Here is a 24954-nt window from a genome sequence, read left to right on the forward strand (position 1 = left end):
AAAAACTACAGTTGCATAGGAAGGAGCCAAAAAATATTCTGTAAATTCACTTTGTGCAAAGGACATTTCTTGCATGTTTCCAGTTCTCAGTACTGGAGATTTTGACATTCTAAGACTGCTGCCTGTAACTCTCCGAAGAGCGTCTTATCTCCTGCCTGAGCACTCCATTTCAGGATTGGTGCACAAATGGGATGGAGAACTAACAATTATTACAAGCTTATTACATATTAGGAATTTATGCCTGGTACCTTACGTATATTTTTTTGCATTCTCACAGCAGTTCTTTTAATGATGCATTGTGTCATTATTTTATATAGGCAGATACTAGGGCTCAGAGGGAATAAGTGACTTGCTGGGCCTTCAGCTAGTCGGGACTCAAGTTCAGTCCTGCGTATTCCCAGCACAAGCTCACTTTCTTTCTCCTCGAGGAGGATTGGTCCTTCTTTCCCCACTCTCTGCAGTTAAGGCTGACGGCCAGGGGCGGAGTGCCTTGGGTGTGGCCGTACACGGAAGTTTGGCTTGCTTCTGTTCTAAAATTCCTGTGGGAGATGGAACTTGTAACTGTAGATGGAAAGTTTTCTTCTGGTGAGAACGCCTTACTCCTTAAATTTAACATGACATACATAAACATGTCAGGGCGAATTTGTAAATTTGACAGCTATAGACTGGACGATGGAGATGGCCTTCTTTGTGGGCTGCTTTCAAAGGTTGCAGCGATATCTTACAGGAAGGAGAGGTTTGAAAGTCAGTGGTGAAGTGTGGCAAAGTTGTCTTTGAAGACTCCATGTGAAGGCGTCTTATTAGAATTAGAATGACCCAGCCGTCACTCTTCCCCTGTGGAAATTACGTTTTTGTTGTTGTTGTCAAGCTTCATATGATGCCGCTGACTTGTGTTCGGGGGCCGTGTTAGGTGGAACCAATCCATATCAGAGGCTCATTCAGCATAGCGGGATGCCTGCAGTATTAGAGATGTTCTGAACTCTTGATCAAGTCTAACTTGCTGGGTTCAGAACCTCAGCTATACATCAGGATTTCCTGTAGGACCTGTTACAGCAAAGATTACTGGGTTCTCCCTGCATAGTCTCAGATTCACTACGTCTGGGGTTCATCCAGGTGGACGGCATTTCTAACACCTTTCCAGGGGATCTGTGCTGCTGGCTGGGGACCTCACAGGGAGAACCGGGTATCTCACATGGAAAATCGCTGCTCTGGGGGGAAGCAGTGGGCAGCAGATCTTCCCTCTACTGTTTGTCTGTTTCTCCCGCACGTTTCTTCTTAGGCTCAGTGGATGAATTCAGTTAGTTTAAGATAAATTCAGGGGTTGTGGTCCAACCTATTTTTTTTTTTTTGATACAAGGTCTCGCTGTGTAGTTCAGGCTGCCTCGAACTCATGGCAATCCTCTTGTCTCAGCCTTCCAAGTGCTGGGAGTACAGACGTGCACTACTACACCTGGCAAACCTATTCTTTATCCCATTTCTTAGGTCAGTACCTGGTCTAGAAAACAGTTTGGTCCATGCTTGTTGAATGAGTGACTGAATAAATTACATACATAATAGGCAGGGTGTGTAGCACACGGGCATCACTGTGCAGTCTGCAGCTTAGAAATAGGTATGACAGGAACTATGAAATAGGTGCGGTTTTGAGACACTTGCATTTTGGGACCTGTGGCATGTGAAGCCTGTGTGTGTGTGTAGATGGAGCCTCCTGCCCTGGGGAAATCTTCCAGGTTCTAGTTGAGGTCAGAACGCGCCCTGCTCTGGGAAGGGTGAGCAATGCGAGGGCAGCAGCCTCTGTCTGCTTCTGGCCAGGTGCTACTTTTGCTGCTGGGCTTCCCAGGGACTCGGGGGCTCAGCCCTCAAGACCGGAGGGTGTCCTGGGGCTCTGTCCCATGAGGAAACCCTGTACACTCAGCAGCTGTTTACCTGCTTCACCACGGTGCAGGAGTTGATGATTATGTTTTAAATGAGTTAAAAGATCTTAAAGTGTAAAAAAAAAAATTCTGAAGTTCAGTGTAAGTTTAAAATTATTGTCTTCTCCCAAATTCAAAGACCCAATCCAAAAATGGGCATCTGAGATGAATACACCCTTCTCAGATGAAGAAATACTAATGGTGAATAAATATATGGAAAAATGTTCAACATCGCTGGTCATTCAAGATGCAAATTAAAAAAACACTGAGATTCCATCTCACCTCAGAAAGAATGGCTTTCATCAAATCAACCCATAAGAAATGCTGGAGGAGCTGTGGGGCAAAGGAACCCTTCTCCACTGCTGTGGGGAGTGTAGACTGGTGCAACCACTGTGGAAATCAGTGTGGAGAGTCCTCAAAAAACTAGGACTAGAGGTTCCTTTGACCCAGCCATTCCCTTCCTTGGTGTCTTCCTGAAAAAATTAAAAGCATTGTACCACAATGACATATGCACACCCATGTTTATTGCAGCACAGTTTGTAATAGCTAAATCTTGAAAACAACCCAAGTGCCCACCAACTGGTGAGTGGATAAAGAAGTACATGGAGTACTACTCTGCCATAAAGAAAGATACGCTCAAGACAGTTCTAGGAAAATGGATGCACCTTGAGTCCATACTCTCAAGTGAAATAAATTGGACATACATGTGTGAATACTGCATTGTTTCTTTGGTGTGAGAAACTGAAAGTGTGAATAAGGACCAAAATGTATTTTGAAATAGGAGGAAAATGTTCAAATGGGGAGGGAAAAAGAGAGGGTAGGGGGAAAGGAAAGGAGAGAAAAAGAAAAAAAATGAGAAAAGAAGGAAAACATGGAAGCAAAGCTCTGTAAATGGGGAGAGGAGGAGGGGTTGAAGGAGGGTAGGGGGGTGGGAGAGACCAAGTTATTTCACATACAGGTACAAATTCTCTGATGAATGTGATCATTGTGTATACCTGAAATATACCAATAAAATCTAAGGTAAAAAGTAAAAATATTTGCTTTTTTGAACTGTTTGATATTATCTGTCTTGCAAAGTCTCAGTAGTTCATACGTTTTGTCTCTTTGAGTATAGATAAGCTTCAGTTCTTTTAAATCCATCCTTTTTATGCTGACGCATCACCAAGTAAATTAAGACACTGTGATAGTCTATCTCTAAATCTTTTGGGGTGTAGATGTAAAAAACAGAAACTTAATGCTAGGTAGCCTGAGTAACATGACTACTCCTAAGAAGTCTTTAGTGTCATCTAATTCTTTGTTCATTTTAAAATGAACCCCATTGTCCCCACATTGCCACTTATATTTTGTTTGTTCTAATTAGGATCAATCCAGGATCATGCAGGCATCTTGTTATTATGTTCCTTAAGATTAATTTAATCTGAAAGATTCAAAAGGGAATGATTCTGCCTTGCAATTGCCTTATAAGATGTTTCAACTTCAGATTTGTCTGATTGTCTCTAAGGAGTGTTTTCAATTTACTTATGTGCCCTCTGTGTGTCCTGGAATCTGGTCATTAGATCTAAAGTCTAGATTAGCACACAGATGGAATCACAAGAATGCAAGGTGTATGTGTTTCATGATGCACATGGGATGAGCTCTGTCACCCCTGCCGACAGCGGTGCTAACATCCATCACTAGGGTAGAGTGCTGACCCTCTGGTCCTTCCCTATAAAGCTCCATTTCGCAACAAGAGATATTCCTTGTGGTTTCATTTTGACATTATACCGTATAAATGTTCATTTTTCTGTCATCCCCACACTAATGCACTTAACAGTATTTGATAATTATTCCTTGAATCAGAAACTTTGCACAGCTATCATTTTTCTAATTCTTTCTCTTTACATTAGCTGACTTTTGATTAAACAGCTCTTCTTCATCAGCTGGGACTAATTGGTGCTCTGGAAGACAATTCCATTAGAAAGACAGGTTAAATATTGAATTGTTTACTCTTTTTTATTTTAAAGAGAATTAAAAAATAACAAAAGAACAACATAGATAAAAACAAAGCAGCACAAAAACAATACAAATGATACAGGGTTTCAAAACAAAATGGTAGGGATTAGCAGTGGTTGTTATATTACATATTGTTATCTTCAACAAAGTTGCTCAGATTACCAGATGTAAGAATGGAAGATTGATCAAACCATTAAAGAGAATAAAAAATAATAAAATAACATTAGACAGGTATAGCGCATCACTAGACAAGATGGTAGGAATTCACCAATGGTTGTTATATTGCATATTATTGTCTTCGAATTAGTTGTTCAGATTTCCAGATATAAGCATGCAACATTGGTCAAAAAATTTAAGCATTAACTATTCCTTTCAATAAACCGATGGACATCAGAAGTGCAGTTATCCTAGCTATCCTTTATACATATATATATTTAGAGAAAAGACAAACTCGAGGCTTTTATAGATAAATGGATGCAACTAGAGACCATGCTTATAAATGAAATGAATCAGACCCGCATGTGTAAACATCATATTGTCTCCCTAGTGTAAGAACCTGAAAGAGTAAATAAAACCCAAAAGGTACAATAGATACTGTGAAAGAGAAAGAAATTGCTCAAAGGGGAGGAACAACTGGGATGAGGGAAAGGAGAAAAAGAAGGAAGGGAAAAATATATGAATTGTTTACTCTTTGATTCCCACTTTTAAAGTAAGAAATTGGTTATAGTTGATTCCTTAAGTGGGGGCAAATGAATTTTTGCTTTTAGAAAGTCTTATGTATTAATGGATTTTTGTGACTTGAATGTTTTAATACATAATGATATTTATTCTTTTAATGTTCCACTTACGTTCGGTTTATTAAAATGTTAGCCAATAATAGTCCCTTGTAATTGGCTCCTAGGCTGATTAATGTATCTCTACTAATATTTGGATACTTCTTTGCACACCAAGATGTGTAGGCTTATCTTGTAACTTCTTTGTTACAAATGTCAGTCAGCCACTTTGCTCACAAGACCTGTTCCTTTCACTGGGAGTAGTATTAGACTCCCAAATCCTGGCATTTGCAATATTTATTGGTACTAGAATGACAGTGTTTATAGGCCTTTTCAGTGGCTTGTTTGGTTTTTGAGTTTTGATACTAAAAGTTTGGATAATGAAAATTCAGGCACTAAAGGATGTCAGCATTTTGAAAAACAATGGGATGTACTGTATGCTTGAACATTGTTGAAGGTAAGCCTGGTGTGGTGGCACACATCTGTAATCCCAGCACTTGGGAGTCTGAGGCAGGAGGATGGTTGTGAGTTTGAGATCAGCCTGGGCTACAAAGTGAGTTCAAGACCAGCCTGAACTGCATAGCGAGTCAAAAAGACAAAAAAGTTGAAAGTAGATTTTTAAAATATTCTTGTGTAATACTTATAAGAATTAGTTCAATTTAACCATTCTACATTGTAGATATATATGACTTGTCATGTTGTACGCTCTAAATATATATAATTTTTACTTGTCAATTAAAAATAAATGCAAAATTGATGGGTTTCACAGTTATATTTCCAGTTCAATTCAAACATTATTACATTCTTTTGGTTTTATTTTTTGTTGTTTTGAGACAAGGTCTTGCTATGTAGTTCAGGATGGCCTTGAACTCACTATGTAACCCAGGCTGGTCTCAAACTCATGGTGATCCTTCTGCCTCGGCCTCCCAAATGCTGGGATTATAGGCGTGGTCCACCACACCTGGCCATTATTGTTTTCAGTAGTTAGTTGATTTTATAATTGTATCTTTTCTTTTGCACTGAAAATCCTAACCACCAATAACAGACATTGTTTCTTCTAACCATATAAAGAAAATAACTTCAAAGTAACATCAATATTACTATTAATATGCAACATAGCAACCATTGTTGAATTCCTCTCATCTTGTTTGGTGAAATTCTGTATTGTTTGTAATTTTTTTGTTTTTATTTTTTTATTCTCTTTAAAGGTTTGATTAATATTTCATTCTTACATCTGGTAATCTGACCAACTTCAATGGAGATAAAAATATGTAATATAACAACCTCTGTTAATCCCTACCATTTTATTCTGAAACCCTGTATCATTCTTATTGTTTTTGCTTTGTTTTGTTTTTGTCTATGTAGTTGGCATTTTGCTATTTTTAAAATTCTCTTCAAAATAAAAACAATAAAACTAATACTAAAAACAAATGAAGTTTAAAATTTTCATTAGAAGGGGCTGGGGATTTAGCTCAGTGGCAAAGCGCCTGCCTGGCGAGCACAGGGTCGTGAGTTCAGTTCCTGGTACTGGAGAAAAACCAAAAAAATAAAAAAATAAAATTTTCATTAGATGTTTTTGTATAGGTTGACTTATTGGAAGGATTAAATATTTACATGTTGATTTCATTCAATTAATTTTCTTTGAAATATGTCTTCTGTTTTTTTTTTATTATAGGTTGATCATTTTGGATTTTATAACCCCAAAACTTTTAAGCAGCGTTACTTAATATCTGATAAACACTGGAAGAAAGAGGGTGGATCAATACTTTTCTACACTGGTAATGAAGGGGACATTGTCTGGTTTTGTAATAATACGGTATGTGCAGATTTGTGAAATTCCTTTGCTCATACTATTTGTCTTTTATTATGATAAACTACAAAACATATTTTGCTGGATAAATGACCCAAGTATTACTGTTTTTTTAAGTGGTAGAAGGATTGAACCTAAGACTTTTGTACATCTCCAGGCCTTTTAAAATTAATTAACTAATTAATTACTTTTTTGAGATAGGGTCTCACTAGTTTACTAAGTTTCCAAGGCTGAGTTCAAACTTGTGATTCTCCTGCTTCAGTCTCCCAGAGTACTAGGACCACAGGTGTGACCACCATGCTGAGCTAAACATTAGAATTCTCTTTTTTTTTTTTTTTTTTTCTGTCTTTTTGAGACAGGGTCTCACTACGCAGTTCAGGCTGGCCTTCAGCTCACTTTGTAGCCTAGGCTGGCCTCGAACTCACAATGATCCTCCTGCCTCAGCCTCCCGAGTGCTGGGATTACAGGCGTGAGCCACCATGCCAGGCTTAAACATTAGAATTCTTCATTATAAAGTTCTTTAAAAGAATAGAAAGACAAACTTGCTAGTAATAGAAAAACAGCAAAACTGCATGGGTAGACAGCTCACCAAAGAACACATACAGATATTCAAGAATCTTGCATATTCAAATGAAAGGGAATTACAAATGAAAAGAATGAAATACATTTCTTGGAAAATTGAATTAGAATTTTTTTTTAAATACCAGTTTATTTCTAGAGCAAACAGGATATGATGGAAACAGGCACAGGAGTATTATTGCGTACAGTTTGTATTGATTCTGACTTCTGGAAGATAAATTCCAGGGTAGGAATCTTTATGTTTATTCAGTGTTGTATTTTCAAAGTCCAGGAGTATATTGGTCATATAGTAGTGGTCAATAAATATGTGTTATATGTATGAATTATTAAAAGCAAAACAAAGCCAATGCAAACAAAAAATATGCATCTTTAACTGTCAAATAGGAATGGGCAGATTATTAGGTTTAGCTTTCCAATTCTACCATTTTTTTTTGTATTTGTGAGATGAAAATTGTATAACTCAGTAGCTTGCTTTTTCTGTCACCTTTTATAATACTTGAATCCATTAACAGCATTTAATTTAGAAGGGCATATGAACAGAAGACAGTGTCCTTTTCAATGTGTTAATGATCTGACTGGAAAATGTCAACTTTCTACCAAAAAGCTGGTCTGTGAATTACTATAAAGTGGGATTAACTGCATATCTCCAAAGCCAGGATCTGGAGTGTGACCTGGTATTCAGGAGGCTTCAGTAAATGCTTGTTGAACTGAATTGAAACTAAAGATATGAATCCAACGGTACTATTATTGCAGTCCTCATTTCTGATTATGTATTTCCTGTGGATATTAAGAATCCAAATACATTCATTGAAAATAAAATAATTCCATCAGAAATGAGATCCTGGGAGGTCTGTGTCTTTTAGATCAGTGACAAGTGAACTCAGGATCTCTTTTCTGTTGCATTCCTGTTCCCTTATTCTTTGAAACCACAGCAGCCACTTTGTCTCTTTTCCTTGTGTGACTTTCCTTTTATGCCAGGGTCTCAGGACAGCTTCTCCAGTCCAGTGATTTCCCACTTCGTGTTCTTCTTTATTGTAGCAGCAACTGTTCTTGTTTCCAGTAAACACTGCTGCAAAGCATTTGTGCAGAACCAGGCTGGCTGCAGGTCCCTCTGTGAGGGGTGGTAGAAAGGAGGAGCTCCTCGGTACAAGAGCAAGTTCCAGAGAACCTAGCAGGGGTGGAACCTGGAGGGGCAGATCCTGGCCCTGGCTCATCTCACGCATCTTCTTTACTTACTAAAATATTCCAATTGTACACTCACTTCCAGACATTCATTTTTTAAGAGGCAGTGTAGCATAGTGGTCAAGAGCAAAGACTTAACCAGAGTGACAAGATTCGAATTCTGGTTAAATGGATATAATAAAAAATACCTCGTTCAGAGAGTTGTTATAAAGACTAAATAAGATTAAGGTAAAATATAAGATTAAGGAACTTGTAGACACATAACATTAATATATTATGTGGACCTCTTTTGAAAAATAATACTTCTGAAATAGATGCAGGCAGATAATCACTTACTACATTGTGAATCAGTTCAGTTAAATTGCTTCCCTTCAGAGCCTGGAGCCAAGTCCACAGAGATCGGAATATATTTAAGGATGTTTCTTACTCTTGAGACACTCACAGTCTCCCAGGGCAAGAAACACATGTAAGCAAATGTTACGGCGTGTTCATAGAGATCTATATGTAGCACAGAAGGGAGATCAGAACTGCAGAGTGAGGCAGGCAGGAAAAGGTGTGACTGGATTTGTAGATGCGTGACAGGGGATGAGTAGGTCCTAGAAAGAGAGCATTGTTACTGAAATCGTCACAGGTAGCAGGTTAAATAATTCTCCATCCACATGCATGCAGCTTTTTTTTTTTTTTTTTTGGTGGTACTGGGGCTGGAACTCAGTGCCTTGTGCATTTTGGATGTGCACTCTACCACCGAGCTACTTCTCCCATGCAGTTCTTTCAATCATTCACTTACTGATCACAACAAACACAAACATTTTAAGGTTCTTAGTTCTTGTTTGGGAGTGGTTACATAATAAAAAGCAACAAGGTGCATTTAGGAGTGGCAGTTTCGTGTATGCCAGATCTACTCCACCTGCGGTTGCTTAGAATGCTTTGTTGAGAAAGATTTTTGAGGCCACAATCAAGGTAAGTGAAGAAATTCACTGAATGATTAATGATCAGCCATAGGCATGTCAACCAGGCAGCCTAACAGCACTTGGTGAATGTACTCTGGAGCCACATAGTCTGTCTTTGAATCCTGGCTCTGCCATTTTACTCTTGCGTGAAGTTTGAAGTTCATTTCAAGTCTTGGGCTGCAGTGTTCTTATCTGTATAATGGGGACAACCAAAGTGCCTGTGTATTATTTGTTGTGATAATGTAGTGAATTCATACAATGAAGTTAGAATAGTGTCTGACATATGTATGAGTTTAGAATAGTGCTTGATATACATAATGACTCAGTATTAGCTATGGTTAGCTACTATTTAGTTTCCAATAAATAAAATTAATTTAAAACCCCAAGGGAGTTTAATCTGACTGTTTACATTGGTTTCTCATTGTTGTTGTAAATACCTATGCATACGTAGCTAACTTAGGTGTCTCTAGCAGTGTCCTAGCCCCTCTGACCAGTGCAGTCTGAAGACTGCCTGAGAGAGAATGTTGGCTCTAGGTCTAGAGGCTCTCGAAAGGAAGAGTTGGATGACTGAGTAGTGAGGAGAAGCTGGGACTTATTTTTGATTCACTCTAATACAGTGCTCAATGGTGCAGCTTTAAGAGAACCCTTTCTGGTCAGGGTTAACACCTATTTCATACGCTTTGCAAACAGCTTCCATGATGTTCGTTTGCATCCAATTTTATCCTGTACACTGTTCCTAGGGGTTCATGTGGGACGTGGCTGAGGAGCTGAAAGCCATGCTGGTGTTTGCCGAGCACCGGTACTATGGAGAATCCCTCCCCTTTGGTGCTCACTCGTTCAAGGTGAGTATACTTCTAACTTTTATCACTGTACTTTTTTTTTTTTTTGAGATAGGGTCTCACTATGGAGTTCAGGCTGGCCCTGAACTCACGGTGATTCTCCTGCCTTAGCCTCCCGAGTGCTGGGATTACAGGTGTGTGCCACCACGCCCAGCCATTTTACCTTTTTAAGTTTAGAATGCTTTTTACATCCATGTCAGTAACGTATGCTTCATCCTTCCTTTCTGTGTGATGTGAGTGGATGGGGTCCGGCTCAGTGCTCAGGCCAGCCTGGGGCAGGCGGTGTTGCTCAGGGGCTGCAGAGATGTGCAGAGCTTTGCCCTTGTTTCGAAAGTGCCAGGGGACAGTTTGGTTTTATAAACCATACACTTTAATAATTGGGCCTGCTCCTGGAAAAAGTAGAATGAGCACACAAATACTTGCCGAATAAGAGGTTTTCTTAAATAAAATATAATCAATAAAGTAAGGGCAAATAAGCTGTCTGGTACAGCGAGGGCTTTCCTCTTTATGGGAAGCTCTGGCCTTACCACAGACTCCACACCCGGTGAGCCAGGCACTTTTTCCTCAACTGCTCTCACTTATGTTCTATCCTTGTGCTTCTGGTTGTAATAATTTGCTACCAGTTGTATTACTTAATATTTCACTTTATAAGGTATAAAGCTCACTTTTAAAACATTTTATTTTTATTAGTGTATGTTTGCAGTACATCATAACTGTATATATCACTGTGGGCAGTAGTATGCGTACAATTCACATCTTAATCCTTTTTACTTCCTTTTCCCCTTCCTTCTTTCCTCCTTTCCCTCCAACTCTTGGGCCCTTTCTTCTTTGCAAACTTGGTTTTCTTTGAACCGGGGCTTTACGTACTAATTACTTTTCCAGATTACATTAAACTCAGTTGTTGTACTAAAATAAAATGTTACATTAAAAATGTTAATGAACTACCTATGATCATCTGGCATGCCACCAGTGTACCTGTGCAATGCTTGGAGAGCCCTCAGAAGAACTTGGGGCAGTTTTTTACAGTGCCTATTTTGAAAGGAGTTTTAAATTTTTATTCTCAATTCTCAGAGGCTTTATTATTTTATTACAAATAAAATCAATAGTGATAAAATAAAGAAAAAAAGAAAAACAATGTCCTTGTGTGATAAATGAGAAGTAGAGGGATTTGCTGATGTTTGTTGGGCTGAATGGGAAACTCTGATCTTTAGCTCTATACATGACAGATCTGATTAGAGAAACTGACAGATCCTAAAATCGTTGAGAAGCAGCCAGCTTGCTACAGATGGAAACAAAACTCTGACCGTAATTCATGCTGTAGTAGCGAAATGGAGCCTAGGGCTCTCTCGCATAAGCTCTTTCCTGTTTTGAGCTCATGGAATTTGTCAGTCCTATGAAGGCAGGTAGTATCTGAGGATACTCACCTCTACACAGTGCCATAAATACTGGAGGATCCTTACCTCTTTTGTCCATAGGATTTAGTTTATCTTTGACTACATGGTGGGCATTTTAAAGTGTCAAGATTTGAAAGAAAAGTTCTAGTCTAAAGTCGTCTAGTATGCTTAGTTTTATTTTTTATCACATTTGCTGTTGAATGTTACTTTGATTTTATTTCTGTTATTTCTACAACTTCAACAAGGTCTTTAGAGAATAGCATTTAATAGAAATGACTTTTGAAAATATATTATGTTCTTCCACAAACTTAAAATCGCTTTCATGAGTTGTTTAAATCAGCACAGCTATTGCTGTGACTGGGATTTTAGCTCAGTTGCCTAGAAATTCTGTCTGGAGAAGAGTTTATCTGACTCTGGCTCTTTTCTGGGCCTGTGCTAGGCCTAAGCTGGTGCACATTTATACTCATGTTCTTTGTTATTTTTCTTTAGGATTCCAGACACTTGAATTTTCTCACATCAGAACAAGCTCTGGCTGATTTTGCAGAGTTAATCAAACACTTGAAAAGAACAATCCCAGGAGCTGGAGATCAACCCATCATTGCCGTAGGGGGCTCTTACGGTGGCATGCTTGCAGCCTGGTTCAGGATGAAATACCCTCACATGGTGGTTGGGTGAGTGTGTTTATGCTGGACCTGATTGTGGAGGAGAACTTCAGAGATTTGTTTTGGATAAAACATACTCCATTCTCTTGTACTGAGATTTTTAGTTTCTGTCTCATTAATAGATAAACATTGTTTCTTATCCTTTTTGTTCAGTCTCAGTTTCAACTTTAAAACCTGAGTTAAGTAAGTTACATAGTTCCTTCTCCTCTCCTCTCTTGTTTCTCCACTTAGAGCTCTTGCAGCTTCTGCTCCCATCTGGCAGTTTGAGGGTTTGGTTCCTTGTGATGTGTTTATGAAGATTGTAACTACAGATTTTAGGAAAAGTGGTCCCAGCTGTGCAGAGAGTATCCAGAGGTCCTGGGATGCTATTAACCGATTCTCGACTACCGGTAAGCTTTAAGTAAGAGAGTGGATTGTGCTTGTTCCTTTTTACCTTTAATTATTTGTTAAATTTAACACTTCCACTTTTTTTTTTTTTTGTGGTACTGGTGATTGAGCTCAGGCCCTTGTGCAGTCCAGGCAAGCACTCTAATTCTAAGTTATAGCCTCAGATCAACAATTCTACTTTTTAAGCAATATTTCATTAAAGGAAAACATATAGAAAAAAACACAAATTGAGATGCATAGCATAATGAATTTTCACGAAGAGAATACTTTGTGTAATTAGCATCCAGGTCAAGAAAGTATCATCAGGGTGAGGTGGGGTGCATGCTTCTAATACCACCTATTTAGAAAGCTGAGGCAGGGGCATCATGAGTTGGAGGCTAGTCTGGGCACCATTGTGAGGCCCTATCTCAAAGAAAAAAAGTCATGTTATTTCTAACACACACTCACACACAACCAAACAAAAAAGAAGTAATGAAAAAAGGATAAACACCAGCATCTGAAAAATTCTGTAATGCCTTTTTAAATCAGTATTCCCACGCTGTCCAGCTAATCACTGTTCTGCTCCTTCAATCACAGATGATTTCTTTAATAATTCGAGTTGCATAATAAGTGCTATTTTGTCTCTTACCTTTTGCTAATTCCTGTATTTTTGATATGATGTATCTATTTGTTTTATGTAGTTTTAGTTTATTCTCATTGTTCCACGATATCCCTGTTTATTTATTTCAATAGGATCTTAAAGCAGTGGAATAATGCAGAATACTAATTCTGGTTCATTCTGTGAAAATAGGCAACATGATATTATCCAGGTGCTCTAAAAATATTTTATCAAATGTTGAAACCATTCCTGGACAAAGTGATATAGAAAATTTAATGTTTTGAATACTGAGGGAAAGATGAATGGCCTGTAAAGATCTCTGTTCAGCAGTACATCTTAGATCGATGTCATTCTATTCCCAGGGACTGGCCTGAGGTGGCTGACTCAAGCCCTTCACTTATGCAGCCCCCTAACACTGGATGACATCCCGCATTTGAAAGAGTGGATTTCTGAGACATGGGTGAATCTGGCTATGATGGACTACCCTTACAAGTCTAACTTTATGCAGCCCTTGCCTGCTTGGCCTATCAAGGTAACAGGAAAGCGTCGTCTCATCATTTTTAGTAACATATTTTTCATCTGACTTTTTCATGTGCTTCCCTGACAACATAGAGGTTCTATGGAGTTAGTGACATCTGGATCGAAGTTGTGGGTTTGGTCACTTCATGATTATGTGACCTTGAACCCATTCCCTAACTTTTCTGAAACACAATTTTCCCATTTGACAAATGGAGATAAAATGGATCAATTAATCAGTTATAAGAGCTGTATGAATTGGAAATATGACCAATGGTTAATGGGGTAATTATTATGTGCCAAATTCTGGTCTGGGCCAGGGATATAGCTCAGCGGTGTGGTGCCTGCTTGGCAAGCGCGAGGTCCTGAGTTCGATTCCTGGTACCAAAAAAGAAAAAAAGGAAAACACAAAGACCAAATCCTGGGCTGTGCACTGTGGTACATATTTAATCTTTGAGAAATATTCCTAAAGCCTAGATCTATGTAATATATGTTTGACGCTAATAAATGGCAGCTGCTATCCTAGTACTACGATTAAGTGAGCTGCTATTGCCTTCCAAGCACTGCACACAATTTTAAAGTGATTGCCATGCTGTGTGTGGCCGAGTGGAATGAGCACCAACTTGATGACGAGGGTTTGGCCTGAACTGCTCCCTCCACGCTGTATGATTGTGGACAAGGTGATCTTCTTCCCTGAGCCTCCAGGTCTTCCTCCACAGCACAGGAGAGCAACAGTTACTTAGAGTTGTGCTGAGGACCAAGTAAATAGCTATGACACACTTTGTGAAGTATTGAGATGCAGTGTATCAATTTTAGGTTCTTTTATAATTGTGAGGTTCATGTCAAAATTATTTATTGTGTATGTATTTTTTTGTGAAGAACTTTCCTGTTTTAGAAACAAAGGCTAGCTAACTTGAATAAGTTTGAGAATATAATTGACTCTATACTTAGAATGGGTGCAAAATTAAAACAGAATTGGTAATATGACAGTCAAATTTCCTAAGTACTTTTTATTAACTGTCCTTTTGGACTGTTAAATGTACATGTTGCTGAGTACTTTGTAACTGAAGTGAAAAAAAACCCTTTCCCTATTAGAATTTTTGTAATGTACTAAGTGTTTGTACATAGCAGGCTGGAGGAAAACATGCATTGAATTAAATTGGATACTATTGATAGTAGGAAGTTATTAAAAAGAACAGATCTCTTTTATGTAAGAAAACTTTGGTCCATATATCAGATTTAACTGTACTCTATCGGTGTATAAAGTGAGAAATACATTTACATCTTTATTCCTACTTGATGAATAAGTGAGTTGTCAGGTGATAAAAATAATAGAGAATTCTCTTATTATTTTGAGCAGAGATGGGCAAACTTTATTCATAAAGGATTACATTTTAGGCTTTGTGGACCATATCATTTAGGTAGCATGAAAGCAGCCATAGAAGATCCATAAACAAATAAGGATGTTCAATAATATTTTATTTATAAAAACAGGTGGCAGGCTGCATTTGGCCTTGGAGTTGTGGTTTGCTGACCCCCACCTAGAAAAAGAGCCCACAGTATAAAACACTTTAGTGTTACTTGGTTTATCATGATTTCAGGCCATGGGCAGTCTAACTCTAGTTCTCTTCCCATTAATTTCATATTCCTTCTGAGGTGTTTTGCTGTTGTCTTAAATGTAAACAAATATTTTCTTCTTTAATCTCACAAATAATGACTTGAAATCTTGTTGTCTTTTTTATATGGCAAGTCCTGTTATCTTTTACGTGCATCTGTATCTATCTATATAATGAAAGTTTATTATTAAGGCAAGATAACTTTATACCTTTCCCCCCATGATCACTCTCTCCTTTTTTTTTAAATCCAGAACTAGTCCTTGTCATTTTCTTCAGGTATTTCTTATCAACGTTGTCCTTTTTGTACATATTTTGGGAAATCTTTTTTTTCTCTTTTCTGGTGCTGCTGGGGATGGAATCCAGGGCCTCACACATGCTAGGCGTCACGGAGCTGTACCCCCAGCCTAACACTAAGGATCATTGAGCTCTACCCGCTAAGGCTTCTTGATTGCTTAAAATAATTTATGGTCCTGTTTCCTGCCTGCCGCCACCCGAAGTAATCCCTCTCGTCTCTTGCTTCAGAAGATGCATTGCCTCTGTTTCAGTTTCCTCCCATGGTGACTCCCCTATCTGATTTTCAGGAGTTTTCACTATGTCTTCCTCCTTCTCCCTCCCTCTTTTAGCTTCAGATCACTTTCTTTCTCTGGCCATTCTGTTTCTCCTTTCTTGACCCCCTCTCTGTTCTCGCAGCCCACTAATCCCTGGAACACTACCCGGTTGGGGACCGCTCTTTCACTTGGATAGTTCCATTTAGCCAGGACTCCTCCTCCCTCTGATACACTTCCTCCTTTTTAAAGGGTGACAAACAGCCGTCCTTTTCTGAGTCTGTAACTCAGGCTTAGGGTGGTGAGATAATATGTAACAGTTGGGTTATGAAGAAAAAGCAGGTGATCTCCAATTCTGCCTGGACCTCATACAGTTTCGAAGGATCCACGGGCAGTGACTAAATGCCATTTTCCGTGTCAATTCAAGTATCTTTCTTTTTAATTTGTCTTTGGGCTTTGTACGCTCAGACTCCATTTGCTTTTGTTTACCGTTAGCAGAAGCTGCAACATTCATGCAGAAATAATCATGGACTTGGCCAGCAGAACACAAGGAAGAAGCAAAAGGGAAATAGAAAACCCTCTTCTGTCTGCATAAAAATCACTATCTCTTCTCGGCTCCAAGAGAAATTTAAAGGATATAGAAGTCTTTAACTTTTGGAATCATTGTTTATCTGATAACTCGTCAAATATTTTGGCTTAGTTTTCTGACCATGCAGACCGATAGAGTGAATAGTAAGATGTAAGATGGGAAGTCTCTTCCGTTTGTCTTGGTGTCTGATAATGTATGCGACCTCTCTGGGTGGTTTAAGCGGTTTAGGTGCATTCTGTGAAAGGGAGCTTTTAATGACAAAACTAATGTGATTATCTGAGTGAGTGTGAGAGGGCTAGTGAAGCCTTAGAGAAAGAAAATCTGTTAGAAAAGCTGAATGTATCTGCTTAATCCTTTTTCTAATGTGGATGGACCATGCTCTCTGAGAGGAGGTTGGTCTTTTTTTTTAAAAACCTATCCTCTTTCCTTCCTCTTAAAAAAAATTCTCTTTGCTTTCTTTTTTTTTTTTTTCCTTTTATTTAAATGTTTATCCTCATAGGTAGTGACACTTAAAAGCTTTTAAAGAAATCATTATCTTTACTTTCATATGTGGGGTCAGAGGTCAGAAACTAAATATTTGTGTATCTGACAAGCTTGGTTCCCATTTACATAAATGTTGTACTTCCTACACTATTTCTATACTCTTTAAAACTAGAATTATTTAAATAGATTTCCAATTTTTTTGAGTATTTCCTGAGTGTTCACTTTTACACATGGATGTAGAAAATGAATTAAGTCTATCCATATCAAGTGTTGATTCTTTACCTCATATTGCTCTACATTATTTTATTTAATGTATTATTATTATTTAAAGGCCCTGGAGAATAAAACCTGTATCTTACCCCACCCCCGTGGGGTGTTACTGGGGACTGAACTGAGGGCTTTGCACATGCTAGCCAAGTGCTCTGCCACTGAAGCTATAACCACAGGACTTTCCACTTTATAGTTTCCTTTTTTACTGTTGCATATTTTTAAGTTTTTATATTACCGCAGACCCCGTTGTAAGTTTTTACCCGAAACAAATATACAAAAATATACAGACAGTCAAAGAATAAAAAAAAAAACTTTTTTTAGAAAAGTGAGCATGAGGCTACAGGCAAATTTAGGCATTGTGTGATCATTTTTCTCCTATGTTATAACTTTCAAAGTTGAGTACATGTACTATAGTGGTTGAGTGAGTCTGCATTTGAATCCCATCTGACACTTCCTTGATGTGTAGCTTTAAGCAGTTTTCTTAACCTCTCTGTGCTTTAGTTTCCTAGCTTGTAAATGGGGAAAGTAACAATTACAATGTTACTGAATATTTCATAGAATCTGGTATATGCTAAGCACCAAATTGATGCTAGTTATATAATAATAGCAATGTCTTGTTATTGTATAATATCAGGAAGGCAGATTATTTGTGGTCAGAGTCTTGATTCAGAGCTTCTGAATTTTGTAGCCAGACCTCTCTGAGTATATGTTGCTCCCTTGGTCATAGTGGAAAATATACTAAGATTCTAGGACTTTCAGGAGTTGTACTAGCAATGTCAGCTCCAGCTGTTCCCATTCCAGTGAACTCATGGCCTTATTTTAAAATTATTTAGAAGAAGCCACAAAATAAAAAGTATAATACAGGGGCTATCTGAGTGTTGTCCCTCATCAAATGGACAATTCTATAAGTTATTGGGGTTAAGCAGAGGTATTATATGCAGCCATACCAAAATTGCCTATATTTGTTTGACCTACAGATGTGGCAATTTTGTATGGTTCAACTTAATATTTATGTGTCTTATTCATCCTCCACATCTGAAAAAAACATGTGAATATCTCCTTTTGAATTACTATGGTCTTTGAAATAGCATGAGAATAGTGTTGTGGTCTTGCCAGTATGACTCTGGTATTTTGTTTTTTAAGCTTTAATTTTACTACCAAAATTGCTAAGGTAGTTCATAGACATATGTAGTGAATATGCTTCTTTCTGCCAGAGGATGATGCTTGCAGAATGTTTGAGTTAGGGAAGAATCTTAGAAACACCTAAAATAAAGTTCTCATCATAAATTTACAAATATTTTGCAGAAAATATTTTAAGTGATATTTTTCACAACTTCTAAGTAGTATCCTAATGATATATAGATTTAACACAGTCCTTATCAAAACACCATGAGCTTTTTTCCCCACAGAATTAGAAAAAAATAATTTTAACATTTATATAGACCCAGAATAGCCAAAACAATCTTGGGCAACAAAAGCAAAACAGAAGGCATTACAATTCCAGACTTTAAGTTCTACTACTAAGCCACACTAGTAAAAACAGCATGGCACTGGCACAAAAACAGACACATTGACCAATTAAATAGAATAGAGGAAGCAGAAATAAGCACTTCTAGCCATCTTATTTTCAACAAAGGGGCCAATAATATATGCTCCAGAAAAGATAGCCTCTTTAGCACACGGTACTGGGAAAACTGGTTATCCACATGCAGAACAATGAATTTTGATTTATAGCTCTTTACCCTGTATTAAAATCAAATAAAAATAGATCAAAGACCTCTATATGAAAAAGAAATGCTAAATTTAGTGGAAGAAAAAAATTGATAAAACCCTTGAAGGCATAGGCACAGGCAAAGACTTCCTGTCCAGAAACTCCAGATAACATCAAGAATCAACAAATGAGAGTATATCTCATTAAAAATCTGCACAGCAAAGAAAATAACCAGCAGAGTGAAAAGACAACATATACAATGGGAAAACAATTTACCAGCTGCTTCTCAGACAGAGGACTGATGCTTGTAATAGAAAAAAAAAAAAAAAAAAAAAAAAAAAAAAAAATTAGCCCTCCAAGAAAATACTGAGTTAAAAATGAGCAGTTGAAATGAATAGATACTTCACAGAAAAAGAAATATAAATGACCAATCAGTACATGAAAAGTTGTTCAGCGTCTTTGTTCAGCGTCCAAGACTCATACAACAACAGATCTGGCCAAGTTGTGAGGAAAAAGGAACTATTCTATATTATTGGTGGGAAAATAAACTAGTACAACCACTTTGGAAATCAGCAGGAGATTTCTCAAAAAACTAAAAATGGAAATTTTATTTGACCCAGGAGGACCTCTTCTGGGAATCTCCCTATATGAGCTAAAGTCATCCTACTATGCTGATACATGCATACCCATGTTTACAGCAGCGCAGCTCACAGTAGCTAAATCATGGAAGCAGACTGGATGCCCATCAGCAGATGAATCGATAAAGAACATGTACACATATATGTATGCATGTGTCTGTCTCAGCCATAAAGACCGAATTTTTAGTCATTCATAGGAAAATGGCTGGATTTTGAGACTATAATGCTAAGAGGAATGAATCACTTACAAAAGGTTAAATATTGCATGGTTTCTCTAACACAAGAGATTCAAAATATAATTTAAAAAGCAAGTAGAGAGCCATGTTAAGAAACAGGGAGGCAGACACTGTAGAGATGGGCCGGGGATCTGGGGAAGGAGCGGGGCAAGGGAGTAAAAAAAGATCAGGATGCAAAATATATAGGTATCAATTTTCTGGAATTACAGGTGTGAATCATCACTCCTGTCTTCCAAGAAAATAAAGATTATAAATGTAAAGATTTAGCCCTAGGGATTTTTTTTATGGCTTTATTTATAATAATGAAAGCTTGGGAATGACCCAAATAACCAGTTTTAGGGTTGCTTCAGCTATTCCTCAGCTCCCCATCCTTCATGCTTCCTCTGAATTTTCTAATGTCGGTCAGTGTCCCTACTGAGGTGTGTGCTTAGAAGTGGACCCAGCCCTCCAAGGGAAATCTGACCTCGCAGAGCACAGTGGGCTCAGGATCGCTCTTAATCTGACACGGAATTTCTATCAACAGAGGCCAAGTTTCTGACCATGATGTTCTGAGGCTGCCAACCCCCATGTATTGTCAGCTGGTGCCAGTCTCCAGCCATGCTTGTGTCTTTTCAGGAGTGACAGTAACTGTTCTTTACAGAGATGGCTATTCATGGAGACTCCTTTTCTTTGCCTGACAGAAGCCCAGTGTTCTAGCTCGAAGAGGGAATCTAATGCCAGCATGTGAGTCACACTCGCTTGCTACTGCTCTTTTCCAGAGTTTTGGGTCACTGGTTGCACATCAGTACCTCCTTTCCCCCTGCCCAGCTTGCACTGTCATCTTGCCCCATCCACCATGCTGTGCTGGAACACCCTGTTCTCTGCATCTCATGAGTCTGCACTGTGATTTTGTGCTGGAAAAAGCTGAGTCTGTTGCTGGTGTCCAGATTGAGCAAAGAAGGCTGATCCACAGTCAGCAATGTGCAGTTTACTACATCTTGTGATTAGTTCTTGACTTCATATTGTCTGGAGTATTTCCAGTTGCTATATTTTTTGGGAATATTTTCTGAGTGCTATGCAAATGTCAGGTAGTTTTTGACTTGCCATCATTAATCAAGTTGTCAAAAGAATAAAACCTTTTTACTTCATTTATCTTCAACTGGCATTTCCTTATTGTTTTAGGCAAGATAGGTTTGTGAAGCTCTTGGTTTATTTCGATTCTTTCTTCACGTATATCCCGAACAAGGGTGTACATTATGCTTATGACCTCACATAGGTGCTATGTAAAAGTACCTATATACAGTTGTTTGGGCATCTTATTTTCTGCCTTTTCTCACCTTCAACTTTTCCAAAAACTTCCTAGAACTGATGTACACTCTGTCTTCCCTTTGGAAAGCCACATTGCAGTTGAGCATGTTAAAGGCTCTGAGAAATCCTGCAGTCAACAAAACTCTTCACATCTGCTACTACAACAGTTCTTGAAATTATTTGACTAAATAATTTTTTCATGAAGTATCAGCATTCCACAGAAATATTGTCATGCAGAATATATTTGGACAGCAGCATCAAATTTTCCCAACATTGTCAAGTTTCCTTTTTTTTTTCTAGAAGGTGTCGCTGGAAGCTGGTCTTAGGCAAAACTGCGATGAGAGGCTGGGTTTGTGTGTGGCTTCTGAGCTTTGTTCTCAGTGTCCTCCTGTCCTGACGGGGAGCGCATCCCCAGTCAATGCCTTATCACTCCTGCTCCCCGGACTCTGCCGAGTTCTAACCTTCCTGGCATCTTCCCTGAACTTGTCTCTTTCTTTCTTTCTTTTTTTTTTTTTTTTGTGCCAGAACTTGCCTAGTGTACATATTATTTCCATATGAAATGGGAAAGGATGAGATCACTGAATTCATGTCAAAGTTCTGATAGAGCATATGAGCTTTATGTATTTTCTTTGCCATTGGGACTGTTCTCAGTTTTACAAAAAGATGCTTTCTAAGCTCTCATCCACATAATGGATGAGATATGTATCCTAGCCAGAGACAGCTGGGCACAATCATAATGCTAAGTCTAAGCCTAACCCAAACCCTAACCCTAACCCTAAGCCTAGTCCTAAACCTCACTCTAAGCCCACTCACTAGCTGAGGGACCTTGAATAAAATGATTTAACTTAAGGATCTGTTTTAAACAATGAAATAGTGGATAATAATTATCTGATGGGGTTCTGAGGATGAAAGAATATCATGATTGTAAACTCAAGGTTTAATAGTCAGTAGCTGTTGTTACTTAGCTATGATTCCATTGCCTATGATTTTTTCCCTAACATTTAATTATAACATTAAATTATATGAAATATTTTAAACACACAGAAAAGTTAAAATAAATAGATAGTGAACACAGAAACTTACCACCTAAATCCCACCAACCTCTTCTGGTGTTAAATGCTAGAAACACTCTACCGCTGAGCTACATCCATATCCATTACCATTTAAATACTATAAATAATATTCTGTTGTATTTGACTTATTCACATATCCATTCTTTATCCCTATTGCTTTTAATGCATTTCAAAGTTGCAGACCTCTTCCCCCTAAATAATTAAACCTTAATATCATTAACTAGAGTTCAGTATTTGCTTAATTCTTCTTTTAGGAGGGTGTTTAAAATCTACATACAGCCAAGTGTGGTTGTACACACCTGTAATCTTAGCACTCAGAAGGCTGAGGCAGGAGGATCACTGCAAGTTCAAAATCAGCCTGGGCTACATAGTGAGTTCAAGGCCAGCCTGGACTGCATAGTGAGACCCTGTCTCAAAAAAACCCCAAATCTACATACAATGAAATGCACATAAGTACACCAGCTATGTAACCCAGGCCTCTTGAAGATCTAGGATATTTCTGTAGCTCAGGGGAGTTCCCAAAGCCTCACGTAGACAGCGGCTACCTTCACTCTAACCCCTGAGTATTGCCTGTGATTTTCAGACCTAGGATTTCAGGCAGTGATTATAGACCACTGCTAGGAATACTTGAGGGCTAGAGAGATGCAGGATATGCTTATCACACCACGAATGGGGGAGCTTAGTGTAGCTTTTCCATAAGAAATTTTATAAATTTTGCAGTAAAAAAATATAGACATTCATTCAGCAAATGTTTAGTTACAGAGACCTTATTAAGTATGGAGGGAGATGTTCTAGAATCAGATGAATATAACAGAGCATTACAGAGGCTCTGATAGAAATAGGTGTAGGGCATAGGGGAAGCAACAAGAAGAGAGTGATTTAGGTCTTCCAGACTGTGGGATAGAGGCCAGGAAAGCCTCAGTGAGAAGGTAATATTGTAAAAGATGAGTTAGCGTTTTCTAGGCGTCGGTGAAGTAGGAGAATAGGAAAAGAGTGAACGGGCCAAAGAGGAAGGGAAGAGCTTGGTGTGGCGGGGAATGGTTTTACTAGGCTGGAGCAAATGTTGTGAAGATGAAGTCACAGTGGTATGTGGAGGGGACTTTGCATATCATGTGAATGACTTGGTTCACTCCGTAGTGGGGGGGAATTTACAGTGTTTATTACTTTAGGAAGGGATTACACTCAAGAGACAGAAAATTTTCAAGCATTGCAGTTAAGATGTTTAAGAATATTTTATGATCAAATCAAAATCAGTTTTTCCTTGTATAATTAAACTCTAGTTTTATATTTATATTCTGATTCTTCCTCTGTTTTTCTAAAATGACAGGTAGTGTGCCAGTATTTGAAAAATCCTAATGTATCCGACTCACTGCTGCTGCAGGATATTTTCCAAGCTCTGAATGTATATTATAATTATTCAGGCCAGGCAAAATGCCTGAATATTTCAGAAACAGCAACCAGCAGTCTGGGGATCCTGGGCTGGAGCTATCAGGTGAGCATATATGATTTCCCAAGCAGAATTTACTTTTTACTGATTCAGCCATGCTATGACAGAGACTATACAAGATGTCACCTTGCCTACACTGGGTTCTTATGCGATATTCTGTGAGACCAGGGTTAACTTTCCTCATTTATTCAGCTATTCGTGTATTTAAGCATCGCTAAATATATGGAGAGTGCTTGCCATACTTTAGGCATTCTTCTGGACTTCAAAGGTATAGAGATATTTAATACATGCTCTTACTGTCAAATACAGCCTGGTAAGAAAGATAGGCAATTAATCTAATATTGTGATAGATCTTGATGGATCCTATAAAGAAAGCACTTTATGGATAAGTGTAAGAAAAGGGAGTGTAATTCAATTCTCTCTGAGTCTTCATCCTTTCATCTACCAAATAATAAAACAAACTAATAATAATAGTGCTTTCTTTCAGAATTGTCTTGAAGTTTAAATCTGATGACAGACGTGAAGGAAGGAGACGTGTAAAGAAGGAATGCGTAGTTCTAATTCTGACTGCTCAGCCAGTCTTCCAGTGAATAAGTGTGGCATAGCTGTAGGGGCAGGGACCTTACAGATTGATTGTCTGAGTTCAGAACTTGGCTTTGCTCCTTTCTAGCTAAATGGTCTTGGGTAATTTATTTCATCTCATTGTGCCTCATTTTCTCTTTGGATCTTTTCTTTTCTTTCTAGGCCTGCACAGAAATGGTCATGCCCTTTTGTGCTAGTGGTATCGACGACATGTTCGAACCTTTCTTGTGGGACTTGAAGCAGTTTTCTGATGAGTGTTTTAATAAGTGGGGTGTGAGACCAAGGCCCTCCTGGATCACTACTTTGTATGGAGGGAAAAACATTAGTTCACACTCGAACATCGTTTTCAGGTGAGCTGGTCCCAACAGGAGCTTTGGTTGATGGAGGCACCTGTAGAATAACTGATAAAAAAGAACTAGAAAAATGCTAGGCAATAAAATAATAGCTTTTTTTTTTTTCTTTTTTAGCTCCTTGAAAGACTGGACACTGAGAGTTTCAGTTTTATGCTGTGTTAATGATAGATCAGTATTTAATAAGTACTTTCGAAGTATTCATTCTGTTCTGTTCCATGTACCACTTTAAATAAATGACCTAGTGGAATCTTCCTAACCATCCTGTAGTGTAACTATTACAGTCTCTTTTTTACTGAGGAAGGAATTGAAAGTCATCATGTTCTGTCACATGTCAAATCCAAGAAAGGAACTGATCCAGCCAGATTTCTATATTGACTTGTCTGACTCCAAACCCCAAAGTGGTCCTTATTTTATTCCTTAAGAAATGACACATTCAGTGTCAGTTCATGTCAGAGTTAGTGGAGTTGACTCTATGGGTATCTGACTGTGACTTCAAATTTTTTATGTTTGGCTAAGCTGTCAATTATTAAGA

At 38.2% G+C, this 24954-nt stretch overlaps 1 protein-coding gene across 1 annotated transcript in view; it reads left to right on the forward strand.

Annotated features, from left to right (window-relative positions):
- Prcp (prolylcarboxypeptidase (angiotensinase C)) overlaps positions 1-24954 on the forward strand; it is a 69315-nt gene that overhangs the window by 36232 nt on the left and 8129 nt on the right. The window contains exons 2-8 of the mRNA XM_005379809.2: positions 6351-6491; positions 9937-10038; positions 11919-12100; positions 12323-12480; positions 13439-13608; positions 23368-23532; positions 24232-24419. Coding sequence (XP_005379866.1) covers positions 6351-6491; positions 9937-10038; positions 11919-12100; positions 12323-12480; positions 13439-13608; positions 23368-23532; positions 24232-24419 — 1106 coding nt within the window. The remainder of the gene's footprint in view (positions 1-6350; positions 6492-9936; positions 10039-11918; positions 12101-12322; positions 12481-13438; positions 13609-23367; positions 23533-24231; positions 24420-24954) is intronic.

This window comes from Chinchilla lanigera, unplaced genomic scaffold (genome assembly GCF_000276665.1).
Source record: "Chinchilla lanigera isolate Chin_1 unplaced genomic scaffold, ChiLan1.0 scaffold00013, whole genome shotgun sequence".
In the NCBI taxonomy this organism is placed as follows: domain Eukaryota; kingdom Metazoa; phylum Chordata; class Mammalia; order Rodentia; family Chinchillidae; genus Chinchilla; species Chinchilla lanigera.